General features: G+C 48.0%; 1 protein-coding gene across 1 annotated transcript in view; it reads right to left on the bottom strand.

The window, feature by feature from the left end:
• Window positions 1-578: 578 nt before the first annotated feature.
• Window positions 579-13,804, bottom strand: part of LGI2 (leucine rich repeat LGI family member 2) — a gene marked incomplete at its 3' end in the record, with an annotated part of 28,606 nt that continues 15,380 nt past the window's right edge. Inside the window, exons 7-8 of the mRNA XM_080697663.1 lie at window positions 8,523-8,687; window positions 579-1,396 (exon numbers count right to left, since the gene is read on the bottom strand). Coding sequence (XP_080553789.1) covers window positions 579-1,396; window positions 8,523-8,687 — 983 coding nt within the window. The remainder of the gene's footprint in view (window positions 1,397-8,522; window positions 8,688-13,804) is intronic.

The following is a 13,804-nucleotide window of genomic DNA, read 5'->3' as shown; positions in this document are numbered from 1 at the left end:
CTGGTACTAAGGAGTATTCTGGAAGGCTGGGCATGACTTTCAGGAAACTCGGGTGGCTCAAAATAGCACTGCTGAGTGAGTGTTCTAAGATTTTTAAACTAATCATCAGCAAATCCTTTTAGCTGACTTTGGTTTTAACAGTTCTTATCAAAAAGATGGTTACTATGGAATGAGAAGGGTCCATAGGCTTGGTTCTTTTTTTTTTTTTAACTTCACTCTAAGATCTAGCCCATCTCATTCAATTGCCTCCTTCCTCAGTAAAAAGAAAGAAAAAGCACATTACTTTCTAGATGGCTAAAGAAAATACTGTACTCTTTTTTTGGGAAATTGCAGGCCTTAAGATGTCTTTTTAAATGGCAGAATGGGTATGACATGCAGTTAGCCAATCGATGCAATCCCTGATTAGAGTGTGAAAACTCTAAAAGTTTGAAAATTTCTAACTATTTCCCCAGTACATTTTAAAATTTTAATTTCACAGCGCTGAGCTTGGCTCATTTGATTTTTATTATTTAAATTCTTCTTGTTCCTCTCAGGTGCGCACTAACACTACGCGTCTTTTCAATTCACCCGCCATACCCTCACAAACTTAAGTCAACGATTATGTGTTCGAAAATCTTTGTCTTCCCTTTGAAACTGGAGGCAAAAAAGAAATCTCTCCTGTCGGTGGAGACGGCGGTGAAGGAACGAGGCGCCTGCACGTAAATCTCCTTGAACTTTTTGAAGAGCTGCCTCTCTTTATCCCACTGGTATATCTGCGAGAATGTGTAGTCACTCCCCAGGGCCAGGTAGTGATTATCTTTAAAAGAGAAGGGCTGCAGGGTCATGGCGCCCCGGGATGGAAGCGCCTGGATCTCCACAAACTGCTTACTATTCCACCGCATGACCCGGGAGTCCCCGATGAAGCGGGTGAGGGAAAGGTACAGGTGGTTCTCCATCCTGAAGCTCTTCACGGCCAGCACGTCCTCCATGTTGGGAATGTCGCCATGGGGGACGAACTTCTTGGAGCTTTTATTCCACTGAAGGATGATGGGGACCTGGGAGCGGCTGGACAGGATGAGATGCGATTTCCCATCAATGTCCACAAACTCCGCGTCAGTGTCCCGGAACCACTCATGGAGAGACTGGTAAGAGTAGAAGCCTTTGCTGTTCCATTTGTAAACTGTCGACAGACCCGCCTTCGAGCTGTCTGCGATGATGAAGAACGTCTCGTCGTCTATCTGAAACAGCTCGATGTCGTTGGGCTTGGAAATGCGAGACACTTCTATGTCCTGGAACTTGACAAACTTGGTCCAGCTCTCGTCGTATTTGTAAATGTGGGAGCCGCCAAAGAGCTGGGCCACCACCACGAAGACCTGGTCATCGATGAGGATGGCCTTGCAGCCCACGATGGACTGGCCTGCGCCAAGAGAAAGAGAGGGCGTTAGTGAGGCTACAGAGGAACTGCACCGCTGCGGAAAATCGAAATACCCTGCATGGCCAAGGGGAATGTGCAATGGCGCAGTCGCTGTGGAAAACCGTGGCGGCTCCTTAAAAACATGAACATGAAATTACCATGACTCAGCAGCTACACTTTTTTCTTTTTTTCTTTTTCTTCTTTTTTTTTTTTCAGTACTGGGGAGGGAACCCAGGGGCACTGCACCTCCAAGCACACCCCCAGCCCTATTTTTTAGTCTTTATATTTTTGAAATAGGGTCTCACTGAGTTGCAAAGGGCCTCACTAGGTAGCTGAGGCTGTCCGCAAACTGCGATCTTCCTGCCTCAGCCTCCCGAATGCAGGGATTATAAGCATGCACCACCATCCCGGCTTTCCACTTTCTGATACATACTCAAACGAATCAAAAGCAAAGCCTCAAAGAGATGTCGGTACCCCGAATACTCCCCCCAAATTCATAAGTTGAGCACCAACCTCCAAAGTGCTAGAAAGTAGAGCTTTGGGGAGGTGATTGGGAATAGAATTAATGCTCTTATAAAAGAGGCCCCAGAGAATGCAACCACCACATGACCCAGCTATACCACTGCTCTGTGTCATTCCAAAGGAATCAAATTCAGAATATTATAGTGAGACATGCATATCTATGTTTATAGCAGCACAATTCACAACAGCCAAATTGTACAGCCAGCCTAGGTGTCCGTCTACAGATAAATGGATAATGAAACTGCCGTATATTCACACCGTGGAACTGTACTCGGCCATAGAGAACAAAATTATGTCGTTTGCAGTAAAATGGATGGAGCTGGAAGATATTATGCTAAGTGAGATCAGCCAGTCTGAAAAAGTAAAGGTTGCATATGTTTCTCTCATATGCGAAAACTAGCGGGAAATTGGGAAATAGAAGAGACTCTAGATAAGTGCGGAAGGGTTCCAATAAATTTGTGAAAAGGAATGAAGGGAAGGAGATGGGAAAGGGAAGGACACTTGATGAAGGAAATAGCTTAAATAATCCTATGTACAAGCTGGGTGTGGTGGCGCATGCTTGTAATCCCTGCACTTGGGAGGCTGAGACAGGAGGATCGCACAGGTTCGAAGCCAGCCTCAGCTACTTAGTGAGGCTCTCAGCAACTTAGTGAGACCCTGGTTCCAGATAAATAAATAAATAAATAAATAAATAAATATATAATAGGTCTGGAGATTTATTCCAGAAGTAGAAAGCCCCTGGGTTCCATCCCTAGTACCACAAAAAAGAAAAAGAAATAATGCTATTTACGTATAAGAAATTATCAATACTGCCAGGCATGGAGGTGCATGCCTATAATCCCAATACTTGGGAGGCTGAGACAGGAGGATCGCAGGTTCAAAGCCAGTCTCAGCAAGTTAGGGAGGCTCTCAGCAACTTAGTGAGGGGGCAGCTTGGAGGTAGAATGGCCCTGGGTTTAATCTCTATAGCAGCACAAAACATAGAAGAAAAGAGAACTGCAGAGAAAGTGGGCCATGTTCAGTGACCCACCTCCCCACGTCATTCCCCGCCATCCTGTCCCACACTATACCTGGACACCCTCCTTACTTCTCTCTTCCTGAAGGCCACCCAGGAGACAAGAGGACCCCCACATCGCAAAGACTCCTGGCCCTCCTTCTATCATTCCATTAAAAGTCATCTCCTTCCCTTAATATTCTAGGTTATTTGGACCAAAATGAATTTGGTTTGTTAACTACAAGGGTAATGACCCAGTTTCAGTCCTGAGGATTAACTGAGGCAAAGAGCAGACAGTGGAGAATCAACAGCTTTCAGAGTGGTATTTACTTTTCTCTTTCCTGATTCTGGACTTCTTCCAACAACCTGACCCTTTTCCTTTGTTTAAAACAAACTACCGCATTTTTTTTTTCTGTGTAAAAAGATGTTAAATGTTTACCAAAGCAGATCACAAAAATTATAACAAGATCTATGAAATGAGGACTAATGATCAGTACTATTTTTTTTTTTGGTGGTACTGGGGTTCCTGGGAACCCTTCTACCTCTGGGCTACACTCCCAGACCTATTTTATATTTTTATTTGGAAACAGGGTCTCTTAAGCCAGCGCGGCTGACTTCGAACCTGCGCGATCCTCCTGTCTCCACCTCCCAAGTGCGGGGATTACAAGCGTGCGCCACCACGCCCGGCATGATCAGTACTATTCTAAGCACTTTTACCTGTACTTGCTCATTTAACCTTTATAATCACCATTGGAGGCAGACACAATTTTTTATCATCAGCATCCCTATTTTACTAAGGATAAAGAGGCACAAAAATGTTCAACAATTTATACAAAGTCACACAACTAATATGTGGTGAGGCCTGGGATTCAAATCCAGGTAGTCTAACTCTAGTCTAAACCCTACCACCAAAGTACCAAAAAGCACAAAGAGGAAAATAAAACCCACTTGCACTGCAAACATAAAATAACATTTAGTCTCTTGATATATTTCCCTTATCTTTAATCTATACCCAAATTAAAATATTCTTCTTCTTAAAAAAAAAACAGGGCTTATACTTGACACATGCTTTTTAGAATCTACTTTTTTCACTTGACTTTTAGATTGTAAACATTTTTCTCAGGTTATTGGGTCTTCTACAACTTAATTCTTTAACTACTATACAGAACTCTATTGCATGGATACACCATATTTTACTCAACAAACTCCCTACCGTTGAACATAGCAGTTATTTCTAATTTTCCATTATTGTCAAATAACATGTTTCCCGTATCATATTATTAAATAACATGTTTTGATACCATCTGGTGGTGTTCTTAAATATAAGAATTGCTGGGGCGAATGTTATGCATTAATTTTAAGGCTTTGGGGCTTAAACTGTCAAAACATTCTTCAGAAGCTGCATCAATTTCCTCCCTGAAAGCACTGGTGGAGCACACGCCTCCTGTTCCCTCCTGAGTGGCCTGGCTGTGGAAGCCCTGCTGCCCAGAAGAGTCCTAGAGGTCTGCTTGTCACAGCTGAAGGGGCACAGAAAACAGAAAGAAATTCTTTCCTAGAGATACTCTATAGCATCTCTGTCAGGTACACACTTTAACCTGTGGAGTTGTTAGTAGCAGCAGTGATCAGCATGTGTACGTGTGTGCGTGTGTGCGTGCGTTGTGCGTGTGTGCATGTGTTGATGTAGAAGTGGGATTGCAGGTCGAAACGACACAGCATGCAGAAATCATAAAGCAAACAAAATAAACCCAAGGCAGGAGCTGAGGATGTGAAGCAGAAGAAAACAAAGAGAAGAAGGAACAAACGTGACTATGAGGTTTTTTCCTCCTCAAAGACAGATGACAGCTGGAGCCATGCCATTTACACCAAGATTACCAGGCCCCCAAAAGGAGAAACAGGTGCCCCTGTGATCCCTCAGAGCCCCAGTCTTGCAGTTACAGACCGAGAAACGTCTTTGCAGCCTTTATGGACTCTGAGATCACCCACAGGCAGGCAAGAGGACGAATGAGGAACGCATGCCCAGGGAGGGAGGACCACCCACGCCACCTCGTTCCTCTTGTTCTTGTTCAAGGCAGGAGGCCCCAAGGGCTGTGCTCCTGCTTTCACACCAGGCTCAACCTTAGCTGCTGAAAGACAGCCACGCCCACCCAACGATCATGTCATGCGCGGGTCACCAACTAGGAAGAGCTGGAGCCAGATGGTCAGACACCAGCCTGAAGGTGGAGCTCCTATGCCCAACATTACAGGGCTGTGGTCCACTTGGGGCTTGGCTGTAAAAGAGGACCCAGGTAGGCTTCAAGTCAGGGCTCCCCAGCTCTCAAGATTCAGATTTAGAGACTGAAGGGGAGAGTGCCTGGAAACTAGCAAGGGCTAGCCAAGCTCTGGCCCTGGCCACACCCACTCTGGAGGCCCTGGCCACACCCACTCTGGGGGTCCTGGTCATACCCACTCCAGTGACCCTGGTCACATCCACTCCAGTGACCCCGGTCACACCCACTCCAATGACCCCGGCCACACCCACTCCAGGGATGGTGACCATGCCCACTCCAATGACTTGGCCACACCCACTCCAGTGACGCTGGCCACACCCACTCCAGGGGCCCTGGTCATACCCACTCCAGTGACCCTGGTCACATCCAATCCAATGGCCCCAGTCACACCTACTCCAGTGGTCCTGGCCACACCCATTCCAGTAGTCCTGGCCACACCCACTCCAGTAGTCCTGGCCACACCCACTCCAGGGGCCCTGGCCACACCCACTCCAGGGGCCCTGGCCACACCCACTCCAGTGACCTGGTCACACACACTCTGGGGCCCCTGGCCTCTTCCTGCCCCCATATTTGCAGCCTTGGCCAAGTCCAGGCCATCGCTACTTGCCTGGGTCCTGGATTCCTGCAATAGCTTCTTACAGAGTTGCTTTCACTTCCTACCTCTTCCCCCACTGCCTGCAGAGGCTGCTCTCAAGCCAGCCTTTGTTCCAGGTTCCATCTTCCTGGACAGCCATGCTGGCTCTGTACAAAACCCTCAGTGGCTTTGCAGAGCACACAGCAGCCCAAGTCCCACCTGGGAAAGCCAGGTTCCCACGCTCCTGGCTCCTCACTGCAGCTTTCTGGGCTCCTCCCTGGGGGCTCATCAAATAGGATGGACGCCCTCCCATGTCTGCGCCTTTGTCCTTGCTGTGCCCAGCCTGCAGTGCTGCTTCCCAGCCGCAGAGAGATCAACCATGAGTGTCCCCCAAATCCTATCCAAATAACGCCTTCGTAATGAGACCCTTACTGGAATTCTCCCCAGAGTTCCCGTCTTCTCACATCAGTGCTCCAGATTTCCCTTGCTTGCCTCATTTCTCCTCCTGAGCACGCTGCCTTCTAATCCGTGCTTATACCTCACAGTTACTTGTCATTCTTTGCTCTCTCCATCTTCCATCGTGATCTGAACTCCCACAGTGCAGAGGTTTGTCCCTGGCTTCTTCCTGCTCTGTCCCCAGCACCTAGAATGTGCCTGTCTTGACATAAGTGCTGAAGAAACCTTTGTGAATAAATGAATGAAGGAATGGAGGGATGGATGTGGAGGGCCGCCCTGTGCAGTCCATCACAAGGTTAGCACCATCCTTCCCTACCAACATCAACTGGGGATAAGCAAGAGGTAGCCGCCACCCTGACACATCCTGGGCTGTGTTCCTAAATGGACATGGAGGACCTCGCCAGGTCTGAGCCTCTATCTGATCATGTGTGAGGCTGCGCATGCTCTGTACGGGCTCAGAGAAGCCTCGGCGCGCTTGCAAGAGGCGCATCTGCCTTCATTTCATGGATCGTGAAACCCAGCCTCAGCAGCCACAGCTACTTCCTAGCATGGGGGAAAGTGCAATTTATGCTCCCCAGGTGTGGTGGTGCACACCCACAACCCTAATGGGAGGATCACAGGTTCAAAGCCAGCCTGAGCAAGTTAAATGAGGATTGTTTCAAAACAAAAATAAAAAGACTGGGGGTGTAGCTCAGAGGTAGAATGGCCCTGGGTTCAATCTCCAGAACACCAAAAGAATATAATCCACGCTCACTGGTTGTCAAAAACCTGAGCACTTTAAAGTCTGTACACCACCTATGACTGAACCCCCAGTCAGAGCTCCAAGAGCTGTTGTGGGTGGCCAGTGAGATAACTGGGGCCCAGCACCACGAGCAGCAGGAATGGCCTCATGTTGATCAGAGCTCCAGGCTGCTCCTGCCTCCTGCCCTGAGGAGGGAGGAAGAAAGACAGGCCAGCCATTCATCCCTCCACCACCTCCCAAGTCTGGAAAAAGGCAGCTGGGCATGGGATGTGTGCCTGTAATCCCAATGCCTGGGAGGCTGAGACAGGAGGATTCCAGGTTGGAAGCCAGCCTCAGCAACTTAGGGAGACCCTGTTCAAAATAAAAACGGCTGGGGCTGTAGCTTGAAGGTAAAGTGTGCCTGAGTTCAACCCCCAGGACCCTCCCCCTCAAAAAAAGAGGGAAGCAGACACACCCTTGGATAAGGAGGAGGGCTCCAGGGCCTGAGCCTGGGCTTCCCGGCAGCTCTACCCGAGCTGCTCTGCGCTGAGTCTGCATTTCCAGCGCTGCTCAGGAAAGCGAGCTCAGCACTAGGAAGCCAGATGGCCCAGGGAGCGCCACAGCAGCCGCGCCTCTGAAATGGCTTCTTGCGGCATCCAGACGCACATTTCCAGACGAGATCAGGCTCATTAGCAGTTCTCCCCCCAGGGGTGAACCGGCACTCTGGCCTCCCTACGTCCCAGCACCTGCTGCACTGCCGCGCTGACAGACTCCTACCAGCCTCCCAACCCAGAAATCCTACCTGGGCAGGCTCCTCCGCAACAGGAGACCCTCTCAAGGAGTGATAATTAGGCTTCCGTGGAACTGTCTATAAAGTTAGCATTAGTATCAGATTTGCACTTGGATAACTGAGAAGTCACTGAAAAGATTCTTTTGATTTAAATTTTATGCACTTATTTAAAAAGCAAGCAGACAGTCTGTTTTCAGGATCGCTGAGACACTGGGATCCCATGACAGTACTGAAAGAAGCATTAATTAAATCAAATCCCAGTGGCCTGGATTTAGGCATCTGTTTATGCTTATTTTGTAAATGTACTTATTAAATGAAAACAGTGACCACAGAGACCTGGCAAGGGGGCACGAGGAAGACACTGGAGGATGTGTGCATGTGTGTGCGCCCATGTGCACACACAAGCACATGTGTATGTGCACATTAGCATACCAGCTAACAATCAGCTTAACAAAAGTCACAACCGTTTAGAAGTGGGGACAGACAGGCTGCCATCGCTGTGCGGGGCCGTGGGTTTCTTGAGAGACCTCGTCACTCTACTAGAGGTATTTCCCACCTCACCTGCATCCTCCCTCCCTCTCTCACATCAAATGGATGCTCACAGTCACTCCATGGGGTTCCTCTTCTCACCAATAACTGAGCGTCCTCAGAAAACATTAAAGCGAGAGCAAGGGTGTGCTGGGTCCCCAGTTCCAACCCAGGCTGAGCACCCTGCTCTGCCCCCAGAGCACCGAGGACATTTCTTCTCTCCCTGGCCACATGAGAGGCAGAAATCAGATCACCCCATTGGGTGACAGTTGCGCACCTGTGATGTTGTCATAGCTCCGGAAGTTCATTTCAATGTGGTCCCACTCCAACACCATGCAGTTCTCCATGCTGGGCTGAGCGATGGCCACGTAGACATCATTCTTGGAATTGAACGTGTCCACTGACACCGACTGGTAAGGCAGAGTCTGGTGGACCACAAAATCTGGGGTGGGGATGGGCGTCAAAAAAGACGTGTTTATAAGTAAAATGCCTTGTGGGAATCATCAACCGTCATGACCCTTGTATCCTTCCCCCCCTAACGCCCCACTCCGGTCACTTCTAGAGCACTAGAGAGGGAGGGGGAGGTCAAGAGCAAAGTACCGCCCCCATCCTGGCCCCTTTGACTTGAGACTCCAGAAGCCTCTGGCTCACAGATGCTATAGCTAGGATGCAAAGCTCCTCATACATCTTCCTGGGGATAAAGAGCTTTGCAAGGTTGGCCAAAGGATATCTACAAGTTAAACAAATCTGGTGAGACCTGACTTTCAAAAAGCCAAGGCAGGCCATGTATGGTGGCAGATGTCTATAATCCCAGAACTTGGGAGGTTGGAACAGGAAGGTTATAGGTTCAAGGCCAGCCTCAGCAACTTATCGAGACCCGTCAGCAATCTACCAAGACCCTGCATCAAAATTAAAAAATAAAAAAGGGCCGGGGATGTAGCACGGGAGCCCCTGGGTTCAATCCCCAGGAAAGAAGGAAAAAAATCAAGACAAAAAAGCTGAAACAACTGTCTCCATTATCAACAGACTCAACACTGTCATGCAAATTTCTCTGTGAGGAAGGGATGCCTGGGTCCAGTGGTTTAGGGCAATGCTGCTCTTCCAACGCGCTCAGAACAGCCCCCTCAGGAAAGCAGCCCGCTTTGTTTTATTTGAGGTGGTGCTTCAGACTTACCTGCCCAGGGCCCTATGATCCCTGTGATTGCCTGTGCTGGTACTCACCTCTGTTCATCCCTGTTGGGAAACAGCGCCCCTGCAGGTTCAGACCTGGCACTGCACTCCCTATAGGGAAGGCTACCGTTTTAGAAACCAAAGCAAGCCCTCCGCTGTGGTCTCAGTGGCTTCGCCAGCCCCCTGTGGAGTGAACTAGAGGATGCTTCCGGCCAGGGAGAGCTGTATCTCTTGGCTGGACAGCTCGCCACAGCTCAGCAAGCAGGTATGGTGACCTCTGGGCTCTGAAGACAGAGGACACCTTCTCTCCTAACGTACCATGATGGGTCGGTGCTCCTCATCCACCTCTCTCCCTGACCTACTACCGACTGGCTGTGTTAACGGGTCAGACACAAGTGCCAAGGAGCAGAGTGAAAATGTCCCCAGAGGCCAGATAGCTGGCATGGGCGGGCGGGAGCTAGAGAAATCTAGAGGAGGAAGAATCTCCTTAAAACACACACACACACACACACACACACACACACACACACACACACACACTAATGGAGGTTAAAAAAAAGTAAAGTTTCCTGGGAGGCTGAGTCAAGGTTATTCTTTTATTTTTGAAACAGGGTCTCAGAGAGTGACAAAGGGCTTCACTAAGTAGTGAGGCTGTCCTTGAACCGTGATCCTCCTGTCTCAGCCTCCCAAATGCTGGGATTATAAGTGTGCACCACCATGCCCAGCTGAATGTCCCTCTTAATGGCACCTAAGACAAGATGTTGGAACTGAGATGCCACCTCCTTGCTGAGTGGCTTTGAGCAAGTGTCTTTGTTTCCTATATTATGATTGCTATGCACTTGGCCTAGCACAAAGTGAACGTTAACATGTTAACTTCAGAGGATGCCCCTCCCCCCACTCTGGATGCACAGCAGCCTTATTAAAGCCTTTTGGCTTAAGAGTAGGGGTGGTCTAGCCTTGCCTCAAGGCCCCTCTGAAGGCCGTGGGGGGAACCCCTGGGCTGACTAGTGCATGCGGGTTCAGGGCAGGGGCAGGTAGGAGGTGGACTGTTTCTCTGGGAACCAGGAGGTAGCTGCCTTTGCAACCGCAGCAGGCAGTGACCCAGGGCTGGTGGAGCCCAGGGGCTCTAGCGGACAGTGAGCGAGCCATCCTGGGGCAGAGCAAGGTGAGGCAGACCAGGCTTCAGATCCATGAACTGCTCAAGGTTAGCTGTGTGACCTTGATCCGGAAGATGGAGCTTCAGGCTCCTAGTGGGTAAAACAAAGGAACGTCTACTGAGGTTGTGCATATAAGCAGACCGCTCAGCGCGAGTCTCTGCTCACGGCTCCAGAGCTTCCTATATGCAAGGACGACAGCATTGAGCTGCTGTTTGAAGACCTGGGGAAGAGTCCCAGTGGCTTCTCGCCCTACCCCTTGCCTGGCTCCCTAAAAATAACAAAAGTGCAGAAGACCTGGAAGGGTGTAGAAGCCAGAAAGTGCCAGTTGACTAAAGAGGTTTGGTTGGTGTTCGAAATGGTGCTCCAAGTCCTCCTTCTCTGGGATGTAAAAGGACTCACAGAACGCAGCTGTGTTCTTTTAATTAAAATCACGATGTCTAAAAACTCCTCCTCTCTGTCTCTGGGCTCATCCAAGTCTGCCGGAGGTTCCAAACACTCTCCCGACGGCCATAACTCACCGGGCTCCTGGTTGCCTTTAGTCTCCCAAAGGCGCTCTGAGTTCTCAGAAACACCAGCATTTGCTTTAAAATGCAGGCTGTTTAAAGTGCAGACCAAAAAATTTTCTGTTTTTAATTGAAGAATCCCAGGATGAAAAAGAGCTTCCAGAATTGTGTTTCACAAATCTAGCCTTCAGTGACTCAATCTTAATTTATTTTTCCAAAAGAGTAGTTTCATAATAAGTTTCTATATGCTGACTGGTGTAATAGAGACTGTTAAATCACTCGAATGACAAATCTAATTCTGTTTCTTTTTGTACTGGGGATTGAACCCAGGAGCATCCTACCTGCAAGCTGCATTACCGGCTCTCTTGACTTTTTTATAGTTAAAGTTAAGTTAAGTTATAGGTATAGTTAAGTTGCTGAGGTTGGCCTCCAACCCACAATCCTCCTGTCTCAGCTTCCCAGGCACTGGGATTATGGGCATATACTACTGGTAACTCTTAATAGGTGACACCATCGCTAGGTCTACCATAAAAGGAGGAGAAGAAGGAAGAGGAGAGGACAAGGAAAGGGCAAGAGATTCCGGTTGATACGTATGTGTTTGTGCATGCCGGAGAAGGAATTTAAATATCTTTTTCCCATACCCCTTCTTAATTTACCTTTCTCAAATAGCAAACGCGTGTTCAGCGTGGAGAGATCTCATAGAATACACTTACTGACATGACATCAATTTACTGGTGGTAAAATATTAATGGCCCTCTCTGTCATTCACACTGGATTAAGTTCATGATGTCAGTGGGTCTCTTACAGTTTAGGCCTTCCTCCCGCTGGAATCAACAAATTTGTATGTGGCTATTTATAGTACGGGCAGAAAATAAATTATACATGATGCCTATCCGATGGGGAGGGAGAGCGCACATTAATGCATTATTTCTCTTTGCATTTTCATCAGGAAACAGAGATGCTAACAGGACAATTAGGATTGCAAAATTCACACCCTCTAAGGATTTTAGTGAATTATCCACCTAACACGGGAATCGTCGGTAGGTAACAGGGACTTTTGAGCGGTTAAAAATAGACTCAAAGGGGAGGATATGGAAGAACCGTGATTAATCTGAAGAGCCAGAGCTGCCCCGGGGCGGCTGTGTGGTATTAATTATTCCCCACCGCCCAGGAGTGGAATGGTAACAGTACCTTCCTCTCTCTGGGAAGCACTGGGAGAGATCTACCTGCAGACGTTGCCTCCTTTCCTAAAAAGCTAAGTGGAAAATCATGCTCTGGAAAACATGCTTCTTCCTCAGTCTTTATCAGAGACCACAAATGTGCACTGAACTCTCGAATCCCCTTTGCATCTTGCAGACCTCCTGGGACATTTCCTCCAAGCCTTTGATATAGCACCAGAGGCCCGGACTGGGTCCAGGCAGAAGACAGAAACCCCAAACACGATCTTCCACCTCCTCCCTATACGGCAGAGACTATATTTGGGGACAGGTAACACTTGGTTGGATAGCTTTTTCCTGATGGGAGAAACTGCGAACAAGAGCTAACATGTCCATGAATCTCAAAACACTAGCAAAGACAGAATTGCCGTCTCCCTCTTACCGGAAAGCCTTGTGGTGCTGACTTTCCAAACGAGACGAGGAACTTGCTGATGAAGACAAATACACACAAGACAGAGAAAGCCCTGAAAGTGGATCTGGGTTTCAGAAGGAACTGGTTGCCTCAGTTTCCAGCCATCTCCTTCCCAAATAACAATTCTTTGGGCCTGGATCATTTTTGGATCACTTTTTTTTTTTTAATATAACCATCTAAAGGGCCTGAAACTCAGAAACCATATTTCCTTGTATAAATTACTCCATATCCCCCCCCAAACCCTCTGAAGCCCATGTCAGTCCTGTCAGAGAAGGGCAGCTTTTACCAGCAGTGGCCAGGACTGCTAAGAGCAATAGCAGATGCTAACCTTGACCTTGAAGTTTAAAGAACTCTTCAGAAGAACTGAAGAAGAAGCAGCAAAGAGTCCCAGCAAGCTTGGGTTTAACATTTAACATTAAACGGTCTCGAACGCTACCTTTTGGTGCCAATGTCATTGAGTATGACCTCTGATTTATTGCACGGACCTGAGAGTACAATAAACAACCTCTTAGTGGCCTTGGCTGGCTAAAGGGCACCTGCCAATTACACAGCTGAGTAAGCCCGAGCCAGCGATGGAAGACAAGGGCATGTCCCTGAGCGTTCTGGTTTTGATAAAAGAACAGAACTTGTAGGGTCCCTTATTTGCAGACCAAGACATCTAGAAACAACTTTTACTTCACAGGTTTTTGCTCATTTTTTGTTGTTGTTGTTTTTGGTTTTTTGTTTGTTTGTTTGCGGTACTGGGGATGGAACCCAGGGGCATTTTACCTGCGAGCGACACCCCCAGCCTTATTTATTTATTTATTTATTTATTTATTTATTTAATTTTTATTTATTTTGTGGTACTGAGGGTGAAACCCAAGGGCTTTTCGACCTCTGGACTATACTCTCAGACCTAGTTTATACTTTATTTGGAAACAGGGTCTCACTAAGTAGCTGAGGCTGGCTCGAACCTGTGAGATCCTCCTGTTTCAGCCTCCCAAGCACTGGGATTACAAGTGTGCACCACCACATCCGGCTTAATCTTTTTATTTATTTATTTATTTGTGGTACTGGGGTTCCTGGAAACCCTTCTACTTCTGGGCTACACTCCCTATTTT

The sequence above is a fragment of the Muscardinus avellanarius genome, assembly GCF_963383645.1.
Source record: "Muscardinus avellanarius genome assembly, chromosome: 6".
Taxonomy (NCBI): Eukaryota; Metazoa; Chordata; class Mammalia; order Rodentia; family Gliridae; genus Muscardinus; species Muscardinus avellanarius.
The sequence above is the reverse complement of the archived record's forward strand: the minus strand, read 5'-3'. Positions and strand labels throughout refer to the sequence as shown.